We start from the raw sequence: 16,889 nt of genomic DNA on the forward strand, positions 1-16,889 counted from the left end.
AGTACTACGTGGCAATGAGAAAGAATGAAATATGGCCCTTTGTAGCAACGTGGATGGAACTGGAGAGTGTTACACTAAGTGAAATAAGCCATACAGAGAAAGACAGATACCATATGGTTTCACTCTTATGTGGATCCTGAGAAACTTATTAGAAGACCATTGGGGAGGGGAAGGAGAAAAAAAAATGTTAGGGAGCCAAAGCATAAGAGACTCTTAAAAACTGAGAACAAACGAGGGTTGATGAGGAGTGGGAGATGGGTATTGAGGAGGGCGCCTGTTGGGATGAGCACTGGGTGCTGTATGGAAACCAATTTGACAATAAATTTCACAAAAAAAAAGTTTTTAAAAATCCCTGAATAAATAAATAAATTCAAAGAATAGGATTGTTTTAAAGTAGGCAGTGAACATGGGAAAGAGAGGATGTTGTTACTTCTCGGACACAAACTTAGCCTAAGATATGCTTTCTGGAAGGTGCCAGGGTCACAGTGTGTATGATGCAACGAGCCCTGAGAGTAACCAGATTCCATGTACTGGAGAGCAGAAGCATGGAGTTTATGTATCTGTTTATGGCATCAGGAACTGAAGCTAACGGATGTTCAGAATCCAAACTAAGGTGCAGCCTCCCTCTCCTCTTTATTTGGCCTCCCTGAGGAGCAGGCTATGATGGGAACAAGAAGGAGCCAAGAGCACACATTCTGAATGACTCTGAGGGGCAGCCGCAGAGGAACAATAAAGAAGAGTGTGAAGGACAGGGCAGGGAGGAAGGACAAAGTGTTGCAGGTGACAAACAGCAGATGAGTTTATTTGGGCTGCCAAAGGGGATTCCTGGTTCCCAGCCCTGACACTCTTGAGCACTTCCAACTCGACAACCTGTGCTCCAGCCAAGGGCAATGCCAAGAGTCCCCACGGGTTGCGGGTCATCCTTGAGAACTGGGAGAGGACACACGGCTCACAGAGGACAGGGAGAGAGCGGCTAATGGCACCGCGCAGGTCACTCAAAGCCCGTCCTCAGGATCTTGTCTCCCTGAGATCATAGAAGGGCTAAGAGGCACGAACTTAAGGCTGCGGGTGAGGACAGGAAAGGCCCTAATAATAACTGATAATAACAGGGGTCAGGCCTGACGCTGGAGTGTGACAAGGAGGATGGTCACATGGTCGTACTCAGAGGAAACTCCTCTGTGCTACCACTGGGAAGTGACTCTCCTTCCCCCACAGATACCTGGGCGGCTCCTAAGCCCCAAATCTGCCCCTTGTGAGTCAGACACTAGGCCCTGAACAGAATGGCTCACAGGGCGACAGCAATGAACCCAAAGCCGGAACCCAGGAGAAAGTTCAGGGCATTGTGAGGGAGCCATACGGGCTTTATTTTTCCTCCTCCTCTGTTTCTCTTCTCCTTTTCTTTCTGCAGGTGCTGCCCCATCACAGTCTGATGTACTATGCCTGCTGGGGGCCTGAATGTTCCCCATGTGCATGTAATTTAGGGCTCATGTGTATGTGTGTGTGGAAAGTACTAGAAAGCAACGCAATTCAGGCCAAAGGAGAGCTCCCTCCATGCAGAGCTAGGTTCAGGGAAGAAAGGGCCATTTTAGGGTGCCCTTGAGAAGCTGGAGGAGGGAGCCTCATGACAGCATCCGCCTCCACCAGTAAGGGTTCCCTGTGACTGCAGAGACCTCAGCACCAGAATCCAGGTGTCTCTACCCGCCACACAAGACAACAGCACAGTTCTCAAGGACCACCAGGTGCCATCAGATGTAAGCAATGGCCCTAATCATCAGTGAAGTCGCAGGAACCCTTTTCACTTTGAGGGTCAGAAATATAAAACCGAACCCTCACGCGTGGCTGGGGATTGCAAAATGGTGCAGCCACTTTGGAAAGTGGTCTGGCAGTGCCTCAAAATGTTAAACACAGAGTGAAACACCCGAAAGAAATAAAAACGTAAGTCCACCTGTGCACAACGTTCATAGCAGCTGTGTTCACAGTGGCCGAGAAGTGGAGGCCACCACAGTGTCCATCAACCGAAGAATGGATGAATACAGTGTGACAGATCTACGGACTATTACTCAGCAAATAAGAAGGAATGAAACTCTGGCACATGTTAAACATGATCAGCCTCCAGTGAAAGAAGCCAGGTTCAGATACCAAATGCCCAGAATAGGCAAATCTGTTGAGGCAGAAAAGAGATTAGCGGTGTCTCTGGTGGTGGTGGATAAGGGAAGGTGAGGAGGGAGATGGGGAGTGACTGTTAAGGGCGACAGCGTCTCTTCGGGGTAGAATGAAACCTTCTTAACTTAGATTGATAAAAGTCTCCCAATTCTTAAAAAAGAAAAACCATTAATTGTAGAGTTTAAACGTGACGGTATAGAAGTTATATTTCGATGCTATTTTTTTAAATAGAAAATAAGTCACTATAAACTCCACCTGGAATGATCAGACCAAGAAATTAGCAGGACTTGTTGCCTGTGGGAAGGAAATCTCTGGGAAGTTTTGTTTTTACTTGAAAAGAAGGTGTGGATACTGCCATAGCCCCTCAGTTGGTATTATTCTGGACAGCACAGAGCTAGGAAGCAAAGCAAGAGAGGGCTGTGGGAGACAGACGGCATACAGGAAGTGCCCTTAATACCACAGGGCAGCAAACTCTGGCGTGCCACCTGTTCTTGTAAATAAAGTTTTACTGAAACACAGGCACATTCGTTCATCTACAGATCGTCCGAGGCTGCTCCCATACTCTAATGACAGAATAGCCGCAACAGAGGATGGCCTGCAAAACCTAAGCCATTTTCTACTGTTCCTTTACAGAAAAAGTTTGCTGACCCTTGCTCTAAACTCACAAGTCTAGAGTCTTGCTACTTAAATACGGTCCCCACACCAGCAGGATCACCTAGGAGTCTGTTAGAAATGCAGCATCTCAGGCTGCCCCAGACCTACTGAATCAGAATCTGCATTTGTGTTAGTTAGCTGCGTCAGTGCAAAAGCAGATGCGAAGATGGGATCGATGTGCGACGAATTAATTAGGGGCGACAACTACGAGAGAGAATAGGATGGGAGCCTGAAAAGGCTGGGGGAGCCATCAGTCCATGCTGCCAGTCTGACCCGGAAGGAAGGAAAGAGGGAAGGGAGGTTTGGTGGAAGGCTACTGTTCGGGCTGAGGAACCCTGCCCGAAGAAAGGGGCTGCTCCCATGAAGGTGGGAGGGGGCCCCGCACCCGGCAGCTCCTCTCCCAAGCCCCTGACACACCTCTATAGTCAGCAAAAGCGAAATTTGAGAGCCACGGCCCCGTTCTCCAAAGAGCCGCCGGTTTCAGAAAGTTCCTCTCACCATTTTTCTCATCCCTAATGGGTGTCCAGGAATCGAATGTCTACCTTACGTGTCCTGCAGACGTAAGTGACAGCCTAACACCGTGCTGGATATCTGGGGATGACAAAAGTGAATCAGACATGAATTTGGCTCCTGAGGAAATTTCGGCAGATAGAAACGAGACATGTGCCAGAGCTAACGAGGCAGGAAGCAATGTGTGCCCCCAGGAAACCACACCCGAAGGGCTATGGAAGTGGGGAAGCAGAGATCACCCTCACACAGGGAATCGGGAAGGCTGCATGGCCAGGGGGCTCAGCAGGCAGCGGTGAAAGGAGGGACGGAGTAACAGCCCGTTTCACTTCTCACACTAGACGTCACCTCCCTTCTGGAGGGGCATGCAGGCACAAGATACAAAGTCCTCATGGGCAGATGCTAACTTACAACCATCAGGGCACATGCCTCGTCCACACAAGCACGCTCACGTATCTCGTCCTCGCCAAGGTGGGCAAACCCACCCCCAGGGACTGTCGTCGGCATGCGTGTCCATGGCTCTTCCATGCAAAGGGTAGGGGTGCTATAACTTTGCTGTACATCTGGGTCCCGGTCCAGGGAGCAGGGCTATAATGTGGAAGGAAATGGGTAACTCCTTAGGGTCCCATGAGGGCCACCACTCCGATTTTGACCGCTATTGTCACATACAAAGAGGCAGCTGAGGGAGATGGTCACAGACGCCTCATTCTCAGAGGAGCTCTGAGAAAGGTATGTATGTGGCTCTTCCCCTGTCATTAAGACTGGATAAAGGGGGACAGAGCACATCTGGCCCTTTTAAATTCTCTTCACGTCTACACTGACACTTCTGCGTATGGGAACCTGTCTTCTGTGAAGCTCCGTGCTCCGCACAATGAAACTTCTTACCCTGAGGACGCAGCTCCCTTCTTGGGAGAAGGGGGTATCTTAGCATCCCGTGAAATCGCATTTCTTAGATGTCATTCAAAACAAAACACAGAGTCATCAAGGTGCCTAAACAAGGCCAGTTAGACACTAGCCCTCAAGAAAACCCAAAAAGCACTGAAAGTTGTGTCAACTATGTGAACATGTACATTTTTCTGAGGAGTAAGGACAGCTTTCATCAGATTCTCACAAAGGTTTGGGATGCCAAAGAAGCTTCAGTGCCACTGTCCAGTTCATTCAAAATAGTACTGCCCAAGCTAAAAAGAACACATGATTTTAAAAAACAGAGTTCTTTTAAGCATCTGATTCTAGTGTTCTCAATCATCTTGAAACCATCTTGTGAAAATTCCTATTTACCACCATTCCTGTCTCACAGATTAGCTCACTAAATTCCCAAGAAGTGAAAGTTAACATCCCACCTGAGGAAAAATTACAGGTTGGTGGGTAGAACCAAAGATGAGCAGGTTCATGCCCACTGCGCTTAGTGATGACTGTCTCCCCCCATTAATACTAAGTCCTAAGTACCATGGACCAAGCCCCGTGTTGGGCACTTTACATATATGACTTATGTAAACAACGCAAGACATTATCTCATTTCTCAATGTGAGGAAACCAAGGCTCCAATCGGTTCAACGGATTGCGAGAACAGAGCGCTGGTAAGTGTCAGAAGTGGGATCTGAGGCCAGGCCGGTCTGACTCCCCAGTTCTGTACTGGGATATGCTCTGAAACTTGGATCCTCAGAGGAGGAAGACTGGTCTTCAAGTCAGGGACAGTTTCTTAGACATCTTTGTATTCCCTACAGTGCCCTGCCGGGCTTTGCATGGCAAGGCGCTCAGTAAATATTTGTTGAATGAAGAAACGTGGGCCCAGGCTCTAATCCTGCCGTGGACTTACTGACTCAGTCTCCTGCAACTTGGAGCTGCAGGTGGTTACTCAGCTGGGCAACTGCAGGGAACATTTGAAATCAATTATGGGTGAGGAGCAACCTATTAAAAGTCTCTCTTCTGTGTACGCTGGGGTTGAAGGAGGGGAAAGGAAGTTGAGAAGGAGGGAAAGGAACAGGATGGTTTCAGGGGTGGGTGCTGGAGCTTAAGGATTTCATCAGGACGGGACAGAATTTGGCTTCTGTCCACTGCTGAGTTCCAAAAGTCCAACCAAATGGGCTCCTGACCTCAGGCTACTCCTCCTTGGCCCCACGTCCCTAAATTGCCAGGCCCTTGAGAAGTGACTTTTAGGGAGGCCTCTACGCTGGAGCAGCTGCACACGCCCGTTTCCTAGGTCTCCATTGCCCTGCTTCAGAGCACAGGCAACAGGCAACTTTGGGGGTGCCTACCTCTGGGGTGGGGGGTAGGGAGTCGGCACCATCACGCCCCCTTTAGGGGCCAGAGAGAAGCTCAGCACCGAAAGGCTGAGGCCTGCGTTGCCCTTGGCCGTAAATAAAAGGATTCCGGCAATCCATTCTGGAGTTCAACTTCCTATTTTGGAAGAACGTGGGAGTTTGGGGTGGAGGGGGAGGTAACTCCAGTTGATTTTGTTTTCTTTACTAGTTGCTACAAGTGCAGGGTGGTCATAACCCCCAAAATGCCATCTTAGCCCTATCACACAGGTCCTGCAAAAAAATACTTGCATGAAGCCGACCCTAAGGGATGCCTACCAACAACACCCTGGGAGGGGATGAAACAAGACAACCCAGAGGCCAGGGCAGGGGCACCAACCCAAGAAACCAGACACATTCCCCACTACGTGGCTTCCCTGGAGCCGCCTCCTCTCCTGTGCGTGAAGCAACACTGCCACCTAGTGCCCTGCGTGCGAAGTACTCCCTGAGGTCCCACATCTCTTGGGTGGGGCGGGGGCCCGGGGTGGGGGGGGGGGGGTCCTTCACCATGGCCAGTGTGGCTGAATGGCTTGATGTCTCTGCTGAACGGAAAATGCCCCAAGTTTGGGAGACTAAGAACTGGGAGGCTGGGGCTAAGTGGGTAGAAGCTGAGGTTTGAGAGCCATTGGGAAAGAGCATGGGAGTCAAGTCTAGCACCTCAGATTATCCTCAGTGGTGCAGCAGAACTTCAAAGGCTGAATTACGTTTAGCTCCCAGGCACACGATCTAATTGTTATTCTGCACAGGTGAAGGCCCACCGGCCCAGGGACAGGCAGTGACCTGCCACAGGGCCAGTGCTGGGTAAGAGAGGGGAGATGGCCTGGTCTGTTGATAGGAGTAAGCAAGTTAGAACCAATCAGAGACCTTTATCCCCACGGAGACCTTTCTTTGGCCACCTCGTGTCTCTCAGCCAGGGCCCACAGGAGCTAAGCACAGTGAGTGGACAAAGACGCCTATGCCCTCGGGAGCCCGGCCGCTAAAATCCTAAAGAAGGAAGGCGTCGTTCCCAGCCCCCATCTTTCCCAGACTTTTACCCTAAATCTTTCCTGAAGATGTTCTGATGTGCACAACTCTGAAGAAAGATAGAGGGCAGAAGGTGGAGAGGAGCTAGACCTGGGTAGTCCCTGCCCTCAACCTTCCTGGTGTGGACCTAAAGGGGAAATACCAGTACACCACAGGGGTCCACTTTGATTTCAAGAGGGAGAAGCCCCAGAGGCTACACTGTCTGCAAAAGATTTCCTGCCTAATTTTACATGCTTGGGGACGTGAGGGAGTTCAGAGGGGCACTTCAGAGAAGGATCGGAGTGTGTGTGCCGTGGCATTTGAGGAGGGAGGGTGGCTAGTGGTGGACAGGTGGGCAAGGGAGGGAGATGCACTGGGGGCTGGTGGGGACGTGCCCCACGGAGCGCCGGAACTGGAATCAGCTCAGGATGCCACTCTCTGCAGAGCACGAGACAGGACACAGAAGGGATAGGACAGAGGGCAGGCACCCACAGGCCTGAATCTGTTCCCTCAGCTCTGGGTTTTAATAACTGAAAGCAACAGTGTCTGAGAGCCTCACTCATATATTCCTGTTGGAGCCTTCTCTAATTCTTCACAGCCAGGGAACTGATCCCAGGTCCCTCCGTGGCTACTGCAGGAGGCGGGGGAAGCGGAGTCGTGGGTCTCGGTCTAGACTGCAAGCACAGTTTCCCTGGCAGATGGGCACTAGGAAGCGAGATGAGGCAGCAAGAAGATGTCATCTGGGAAAAGGTGTGAAGCTGCCAACTCCGATCAGATAATCATCTCATTATTTCTTCCATTTGGCCCCAGAATAAGGATTTCCTTCTCTCTCTCTGCCACCACCTATCTCACAGCCCAGCCCCTTCTCTCTTCCCTCCTCTCGCCCCCTCTCCCACCCAAAACTAAAATAAAGCAAAACCACAAGACTCTAGAGTGCTCAGTGTCTGGGAATCCCAGCTTCCAAAGGAGAAATTGCAGCCAAAGAGGGGGAGACAGCGTGTCCAGAAGGGATGTTCCAGCAACACCCCACTGAAAGAGGTTCCCTCCCTCCAGGTTTCTTTCTCCAGGCTGAAACTTATTTGTAGGCATCCGGCAACCTGAGAAGTTTTTAATTTGGGGAGCTGTCAAGCACCTCAGGAGCTCAGGGGTTCTGCTCCCGCTCTGCGTCTGGCACACCTCCCGTGGTTTGGTTTCCCCATCGATGCAAACAGGACTGGCAAACATCAAAGGGCATTGTAGATGATACAAACTAATGAGATTACAATGGATCCACTATGTGCCCAGCCTGGTGTGAGGCTCCATCATGGGGGGCACCCAAAGGGATAATGAGACCGTACACGGTGACCTACAGGTCTAACTCCCACCACTTGCTGGAAACCTCAGGAAGGCCACAGAATAGTTGTTCCTAATGCCATCCTTTTCTTTGTCCTTCTGGGTGACTTTCTGTGAAAGCCAAGATCTGGGTATAGTGCAAGATACATACGGGTAGAGTTCTGAGATGTTACCTCTGACCAAAACCATAGAGTTCTACACGGTTCCTTTTTACGTCCTCAAACAACACCAGCGGCCTGGCGTGGGAGCGCCCACCTTTTCCAGCAGACCCCGCTGTTCTCAGGATGGATACGTGACCGTTAGGACAGGCAACAGGGACTCCAGGACCCGGGCCAGATAGTGGTTTTCTGCAAAGTTCCAGGGCTGCTCCAAGCAAGGGGAACTGCCAGGATTTATGGCTGCGCACCTGGCAACCTTGTCCTCCCGCGGCCCAGGCTTGCCCCTCCCACGGCCCGGCACCCCCTACCCCTACCCCGGGCCTGGCTCACTGCACGGGTCCTTGTCCTCACGTCCTCACGTGCAGCATCAGAGGTCCCCAGGCTACGGGAAATAGAGGGCGATACCTCTTCCCCATTGACAAAGACCCAGAGACCTTCCCCTTTAAGGAGGGGTAGGGAGTGAGCCGAAGGTCTGCTAAGTGCAAGCGCCATGTACAGAACCACAGGAGATCAATACTCATTGGGACAATGCTCTTGTGGTTAGAGTCATTATCGTGGATGATGTCTGGAGTCCGGCCGTGCTGATGAATAAGAGCCCTTCCCCCTCTCTCCCTGGCCACCTCTTCCTGGCTTTCCTGCCCCTGCCCCCTTCCTCTCTGTGCCCGATTCACCTAACCCCGTCAAACGTGAAGCCAGCCGTCCCCCAAAGACCACGGAGAGCCCAGGAGTGGGCCGTTACCTGCAATGATGGCTGGGTTGTTCTGTCCTCCCTCCGGTCTCACCCAGGCTTCCACTGTGAACGCCTCCCGGGGAATCTCAGCCAGCACTTCTGGACGCAGCAGGAGCCGCCCCCGCCTCCCGGAGAAATACAAGACAGGCAGTCCTCCCTGGGACTCTGCTTCCCAGGAGGGGTCCCCTCCACCCTTCTGGATGCCGTCCTCCGACGGACTCGTTCTGACCCCGTGCACAAGGGGATGCTTCGGCAGCGGCCGGAGACGCTGGGGAGAGACACCGGGCTCTCCCTGCACGGCCCCTACCTGCCCCTTCACCACCTGGCGACGACGCCTGGTCTTGGCCCGGCCCTTGCTTTGGGTCTCTGGTTTGGGTTCCTTTGGGCCCACAAAGGTGGTAGCAGCCGTGGCAGCCGTGGCCGAGCGTTCCCGAGTCCCAGCCTCACCTAGAGACTCCTTGGATCCTCCATCACCAAGATAAGTGTCATCGTCTCCCCGAAGCTCAGACCGCCCAGCGGGACCATCCCTGTCCCACGAGGCGGCTGGCTGCTCAGCTGTGCCCCTCAGCCCCACACCTCCAGCTGGGCTCGCAGCCCCCGCGGCAGCTGGCTCACTGCGTCCCGCGGGGCGGGTTCCCTGCCCCCCCACGGGGTAGGGCCTCAGGTAGTCCCCAGGCCTGCTGGGGTAGACCCCAAAAAGATGATGCTGGGGAGCGGCTCTGGGTCTTGGCGGCCTGGCCCCCAGCCAACAGCGTTCTCCTTCCGACAGCACCTGGTTCAGGCGTCCCCTCTGAGCCAGGGACCTCTTGCGTGTCCAGCCCGGCTCAGAGCCGGCAGTGCTGAGCGCCCACCCGGCCAGAATCACCAGGCTTATTCTCAGGATCTTTGGGCCCATCATACCTCCCCCAGCTCTTTACACAGAACCAGAAGTCAACTTCTGGGTACCACACCGGAGTGATGGGGGAGAAGAGGAGGAGACGGCTAGCAGTGGATTCGCAGTCACCGGGGAAACTGTTTTCGTTCAGGGACCAAACTTTCAGGAGCAGCAGCACCCAGGGAGTGCGTCTTCGGGCTCCCTGCACGGGGCGCTGTGCTGCGTGAGCTGTGCTGCCCTCTCCCTTCTCCCCTGACCTGCTTCTCCTGGCTCTAGTTTAGTCCGTGCAGCACGAAGTTCATTTCTCCGGGTTCCTCTGAACCTCCTCCCACTCGGCTCAGGTTTCTTTCTTTTTCTGTCCCTTCTTCACTGGCCCCTCCCCTCGCTGATACTACAGGAGGGACCCACGGATGGAGGTGAGCCAAGTCCCTCTCAAACACACACTCCCTCACCAACACATACCCCTCGCTACCTGAAGTCATTCAAAGGACGCTGATCTTCTAATTTTCATGGCTTTCTCCTTCTTCCTTCCCTAGGAGTTACGTTCTTTTTGTAGCCCTTAACCTAAGATAGAGCAACCTTCAAACAAATCGCGAGAAGAACTTGCATACAGAGACACAGAATTTGATGCTTATTCTCTAAAAATGCAAAAGGATTCTGGGGGCACAAAATTCCAAGCTGGTACTTAGCTTTTGCTCTCCAGATGTCCTCCTCAGCCAGATGCCCATCCAGCTGCCAGTCTGCCTGTGCAGGTCACAGTGTTTCCCTCAGCCCGGTGCTTGGGCGTGTGGAGTGGTGAAGCTTTTCTAATCCCCTTCCAACTTGTTGGTATGTTGTAAGTCTCCGTGAAGTTCTCCTTGGGGAAGCCAGTCTGGTGTCCTAATAACCTGATGAGTCTGACAGCCCTTGACTTCACCTTCTGGGAGTCTCGTGGGTCCCTGGGAAGATGGGAAAGAGAGGCAGAAGAGCATGTACTTCAGGGGACCTGTTCTCTCTGGTGCCTCCTGCTCTCCTCTCTCCCTCTCCCTCTGCCTGTAATTATCGTCTTGTTTGTTTCATTTAAAGACGATGATGATGTCAAAGCTAATAAGTTCGATGTATCACTCCACCTCCTCCCTGCCCCTCCTTCCTCCTGACAACCTCTCCACCTCACTGAGGCACTGGGGACAGGCACGACTTCCGGTTTCCCCGGTAAACATCTCGGGCTTTCTCCTTCAGCAGCCGCAGCCTACACAATCAATAACAATCAATACTGTCTTGGAGCAGTCTTTTTGGTGTGTATTCTCTCTCTGTCTCTCTCTCCCTCAGACACACACACACACACACACACACACACACACACACACACACACTCGCACAATGTGTTGTGAACAGATCTGCTTACTGTCTAATAACCCCCCACCAGCCTCTCAGGGACCACTTGCTTCTCTCTCTTTTGTTTTGCCACAAGCCTCCTGTATTTTTTTTCCTACTTCAATCATTTGGGATTCAAAAGAACAATGCCCCAAATTCACTTTACACCGGACACTGGGAGAAAGGAGAAATGGACGCATCTGACCTAAGAAGCATTAAATGGAAATGCCATGAATCGTACTCCGTAGATCTTCCTATTCTCTCTGAAGTTCCTCACTCTGAAGTTACCAAAAGTCACCATATGCCGAGTGCGCAAATAAGCAAATGAGATGCTCAAAATAAGTAATTTACAAAAATGAACAGCTAAACCCAAGCAGCTATTTTTTCCAATTGATTTCCAATGAATGGATAGGCTGGGGAAGTAAATAACGTGTCTCCAGCCTCCGTAATAATGCTTGCCTCGAGGCAGGCTATCTCAAGGAGTCCCACCCCCAAAACACATGTACGTGTGTATGCATACTCACACACATATGTGCACACCGAGAGCATGGTTGTGAATTCTTGACACAGGTGAGGATGTTTGACCACAGGTGGGTACAGAACAGGGAGAGAAATAGACTGGGTCCTTCATCCACTAAGAAAAATTACTTACGGTTCTAAACCCCCTGCTTGTGTTGCCCACACATAAAACACGCAGCCCACATACTTTGGAGTACGATCGCACTGCCTCTTTTGCCTTGAGACTCCTCACCGCCTTCTAAACTCCTCTACCCCTGCTAAGAACTGACTCGTTTGCTTTCAGAGTGCTGTGCCCTAATCACCCGCTCCCTGGCATGCCCAGCTCCCCTTTGCAGCATCCTCTGGAGCCTCAAAGTCAGTCCCCAAAGAGGAGATCAGTTCAGGCACGTGGATATTACTCAACAGAAATCCCTCGATCCCAGACTGCCTTTTTTCCTCTTCTCATTTTCCTATCTCCCTTCACTCCTTCTGACTTAGTCCTTTTTTCTTCTTCTTTTTTACTGCCCTCCCCCCCCCCCCGCCCCCAACCACCATGAAGCAGCTCAAAAGAGTTTGGGGCTTTGGAAGGGAGGAGAGGGTGATGTAGAGAAAGACAGAAAAGCACAGGAAAGGGAGAGAGAGAAGGACAGGGCAAGGGAGCGGGAAGGGGGAGGGAGGGAGAGAAAAAGAGAGAGAGAGAGAGAGAAAGAGAGAGGAGAGAGAGGGAGAAACGCCAGGAAGGAAAGGAAGGAAGGAGAGGGACCTTAGTGTAAATGAAGAAAAGATACTCAGGTAAGAAAAGAAGAAAACTTCCCCCTCCCTCCTGCCACCCCCCATGACCCTCAGAAAAAGGTTCCATACCATTCATTTCAGGAAGGAGGGGTAACACAGCAAGGAAGAATCCCGCCTGCTTTTCTCCCCTGTTAATGTGTGAATGATCCTGCAGTCCCTATAGGTCTCTCCTGGATCTCAGCTGCCAGTAATCCATTCATAAGGTTTCAAGAAGCTACACAAAACTCAAGCTTCCAGTTTAGTTTCTCTCTCTCCCCTTCATTCCTTTGCTCACCACTCTCCTTCAGCTCTTGGCAGTCCAAAGTTTAAAAAAAAAAAAATGTTGAACCATTTCTGTGTTTTCCTCCTGTTGTAACTTTTGCTGTGACATCATAACCCTGCCCACCAACACCCCACCTCTCGCTCTCCTTTCCATCCCACCCCTCATCAGCCCCAGACCCCCCAAAGCACCCCCCCACGGAGAAGAAGGGCTCCTGTCAGTTCCAACGTGTGAAAACACAAAGCTACTAGAAGGTGCCCCTCTCTCCCCTCGGCCCCCTCCCCTCTCCCCCTCCCTGCCTTACCCACCGCTCAGCCACGGCTCTCTCAAGGCTTGTAACAATGATCCCATCTGTTTGACATGTGCGGAAAGGTGGGCTGGATTCAAATAATCTGTCAAGTGGATCAGATAAAACACACACACACACACACACACACACACACACGCACACACAGCAGCCCCCTCCTCAATTCCATCACACATGCACATCATGCCCCAGCAAAAGTGTGAGAGAAGTCAGACGTGCCGTGCCCGGCACCCACCCGGGATGCCAGGGAGGGAGACACCACATACGCCAAAGGCAACGCACATTTATATATACACAAATTTTGTGGCTTATTTGTTTATGACAAACACCAGCACCCGAGCCCCTACTCCTCTTCCCCAAGTCCTGCCACTCCGCAAGTGCACAGATTGGAAAGCTGGTAGAATCTGTTTTGAAATCTCCAACGAGAGGGTTTTTCCCCCTTTTTTTCACTCCAAAGCACTATCTGTGGCGATCAGACTCGAGCAGGGTTGCCAGCAAATGCAGGAGGCCCCTTCTAGGGTACAGGCTTTCAAACCAGCAAAGCCAGAGGGAATGGATTTAAGGACACACAGCAGGAGCTGGCTGAATTTATTTTATTTTGACGGGGGTAGCTGGGGGAGGAATATCATTTCTGAAATGCCCAGGCAATGAAGGGAGAGGATATGGATTTCTTAAGCAGTTTTTGCAAGAGGAGCGGTGTCTTGTTCTGCAGGTAAATCTATAAGGCGAGAAATTGGAGCTTAGAGATAAACAAGGACCGAGAGGGAGGGAAGGGGAAGGAGACAAGAGAGGGGGAGAGGGGCAGGGGATGGGGACATGGGGACGGAGAGAGAGGGAAAGAAGGGGAGAAGGACAGAGGGGCGAGGGGAAAGGAGAAGGAAGGGAAGAGAGAGGAGGGAGGAGAGAGGAGGGCAAGGGGGAAGGGGGGAGGGGCGGGTTGAGGAGGAAAGGAGTGAAATGGAAGGGGGGGGTGGGGGCGAAGGGAAAAGAGAAGAGTCTGGAAGGAGAAAGGGCTGAAGAAGAAAAGCAGGGAAGAGAGGAGGGAAGAATGAGACCGAAAGGAAGGAAAACAGGGGAAGAGGCGGTGAGGCACTTAAAATATGGAGACCAGGAAGGCAGTTAGAGCCATGATGGCAAAACACAAGGAAATCAGAGGGGCAGGTGAGGAGAGCCACTGCAAAAGGAGGCAGAGATTGGATTTTATGCACAGAAAACAAAGGACACTCAGTGGAGGGGCTCGCTCTAGTGATCAGACACGTTTCAGAAAATCAGATTGCCAGGGTTCAACATTGTCTCTTTAAGTAAACCCCAATTTCCTCCTCCTTCCCTACCTGCACCCTTCCTCCACACCCACCTCCACCTTCCTTCATTCACTTTTTGTTGCCAGCATTATCTTCCCCTGGAGAATACTCCAGTCCAATTCAGACACCCATCCCCCTCCCCCTCAAAAAAGCCACCCTTAATGCTTGGTAGCCTCTTTCTTTGCTTCTGTCCACAGAGGGCCCTGGCTCCTCTTACCTAAAGGTTGAGCTGTTTATGACAATCTGCACTTTGATTTCAACCCAAATGATACTATGTTTCCCTTAAGCCCAGGGACCGGCAGGGCTGTTACTGTTTGTATTTGCTGCCATAGTGGGGCTGGTCAGTTTCCATTAGCATTGTCATTATTATTAAGAGTCTTGGAGCACTGGGAGGAGCCAGTCCACGTTGGCATCCACCTGCAGTGTAGAGCGTTAGGGAGGGGAGAGAGGGGTGGGGGGGTGGGATGGGACCCCTTAAGATGGTCACTGATCCTCTCCGACTTTCTGATTCCAAAATGCGATCCCCTGAGGGAAAAGCTCAGCTGGGAGCCGGCCAGGGAGCCTAATAATAAAAGCCTCCCAGAACACAACCAAATGCAGTATCTATATATAGGAGCCGGATCTGTTTTCGCTACTTGCAGTCTAAAATGACACCCGGAAACAAACATTTCAGCAATATGTTTATTGGAATCTTATTCAGCTAGTGCTGGAAAGAGTGAGCTTCTCTGAAGGATTTCACTCGAAGGCTCAGGGCTGTTGCTTTCTGCGCCCTTTGCTCCGGTGCTCAGAGCTGGGAGTCAGGGGCCCTAACTTTCAAGGGGTTGCTTGAGATGCCTCTAGGGTGACCTACCACAGCCCCCTCTTTTGTGGGTGAGGAAACAAGAAAGAAATCACACAAATAACAGCAGGGCCAGACACAGCATCCAGGTCTCCTGAATCCCAGTCCAGGTTTTCCCTCCTCTGGTATGCACCTGTCTTACTGTTTTGGTATCTACATACCAACTGAATAGGAAGACCGTATCGAAGACTGGCCTCTCCGGTTCCACATCCAGGCAAAAATGCCCAGGGAGTATATGTTGGTCATATGTGTTCCGTAACTCAGATTCACACGGCACTCAGATGGAAACGCAAATCTGCATTTCCTACTCCTCCCTGTGTATTTTGAGCCAAGGGAGGCCCTATCTTTTTGTCAAACTGTCTGGTGCTCCGTGTGTTATATAGTCATTTTTCCACGCTACTATTACGATTATAAATTATTATCAGTGCTAATGGTAGTGTTTTTCTAAGTGCCTTTCATCCCAGGTTAGGCTCCCCCACCCCTTGGGGGTTGCGTGGTGGAGACAACGTGTCAGAGATCTATTTCCCCTGCTGACAGTCCCTAATGGGAAAGTGCTTCTTGTAACATTTCAAGCCTTGGGACCAGCTTGTGGAGCCCTTCGGCTGGGGAGAGTTTCACAGTGATGCTGGAACGCGCTCTGCTCACCAGAGGAACAAAAGCTCTCCTGGGTTTATGCGTCAATCAGGACTGCCTTTCCAAGTAGAGTCTGCTCAAAAGACAGTCTCGTAACAAAAAGAACAAGAAGATCATATACTTGCTTCTCCTCTGACCTCGTGCACATCTGTGTTCATTCTTTCTTCCCATCTATAACAGCACAAAGGCAAGGCAAGTGGTATGTCCATTTTACAGATGAGGACACTGAGGCTGAAAAGCTAAGCAATTTACCCAAAGACCTGTGGAAACTAAGAATGCAGCCAAGACATACCTTAAATGCATTCTGCTAAAGTGGAAGAAGCCAGACTCCAAAGGTCATGTCCTGTATGATCCCATTTATACGACATTCTGGAAAAGGCCAAACTATAGAGAAAGAAAAGATCAGTGGTGGCCAGAAATTGGTAACTGGGGGAGAAAAGCTGAAGACAAAAAACACAATGGGACTCTGGGGTGGGGGGACTGTTCTCTATCCTGATTATGGTGACGATGCAGGACTACACGCATTTGTCAAAACTCGGAGAAGTACAGACCTAGAAAGGTAACTGCATGCAAATGCTACCTCAAGAAACCCGATGCAGTGTGCCCACTGCTGCGGGGAGAAAAGTGGAGCCGGGGGTGGGCCTGGGATCTTTTGATTCTGCATACAGCGTTCTTCCGTCATTATCCTGCAGGTGTCCAAAGACCAAATGATAGCGTAACAGTGGTTGGTCATGGACTGGGGCCCATCTGTAGATCCCCTCACTTAGCCCCTCAGAGGACCCCGTGGAGCCAGACAGAATGGAGCGGAGCTAGCTTCTGGTCCCAGCTCCGTCAACCCCGAGGACCCTAACACATCAAATAGCCAATCACCAAATGAGCACCGGCCAATGACTAGGCCACCGCTCTGCCACGAAATAGCTGCCTGACCGTGGGCAAGTTAACCAACTCCTGGGAGCTGTCTGTAAACTGGAAACATCGGAATAGAAAACCTCTAAGCTTTCTTCCAGGTCACACTTGAGCTTCTCTAATTTTCAGCCCACTGTTTTCCTAATTGTTTTCTCAGTTATTTCACACACACACACACACACACACACACACACACACACACACAGCCAGTGCCCACTTCTCATAAATATCTCAGAGAGTCAAGTATACTTTAGCAATGGACACCCGCATTTATTTTAATCCTTA

The 16,889-nt window shown here is 51.2% G+C and overlaps 1 protein-coding gene across 4 annotated transcripts in view; it reads right to left on the reverse strand.

The window, feature by feature from the left end:
• The window catches only part of PAPPA2 (pappalysin 2), a 274,087-nt gene extending 258,003 nt beyond the window's left edge, over positions 1–16,084 (reverse strand). The window contains exons 1-2 of one of the 4 annotated variants that reach the window (XM_019425665.2): positions 15,991–16,084; positions 8,853–10,655 (exon numbers count right to left, since the gene is read on the reverse strand). In XM_019425665.2, coding sequence (XP_019281210.2) covers positions 8,853–9,741 — 889 coding nt within the window. In that variant the 5' untranslated portion in view covers positions 9,742–10,655; positions 15,991–16,084. Of the gene's footprint in view, positions 1–8,852; positions 10,749–12,429; positions 12,688–15,990 lie in introns of those variants that run through there. The other 3 variants (XM_019425675.2, XM_019425648.2, XM_019425657.2) reach the window with 3 other exon arrangements.
• Between the last annotated feature and the right edge of the window lie 805 nt (positions 16,085–16,889).

Source organism: Panthera pardus, unplaced genomic scaffold (genome assembly GCF_024362965.1).
Source record: "Panthera pardus isolate Hobbes unplaced genomic scaffold, ASM2436296v1 HiC_scaffold_21, whole genome shotgun sequence".
NCBI lineage: Eukaryota > Metazoa > Chordata > Mammalia > Carnivora > Felidae > Panthera > Panthera pardus.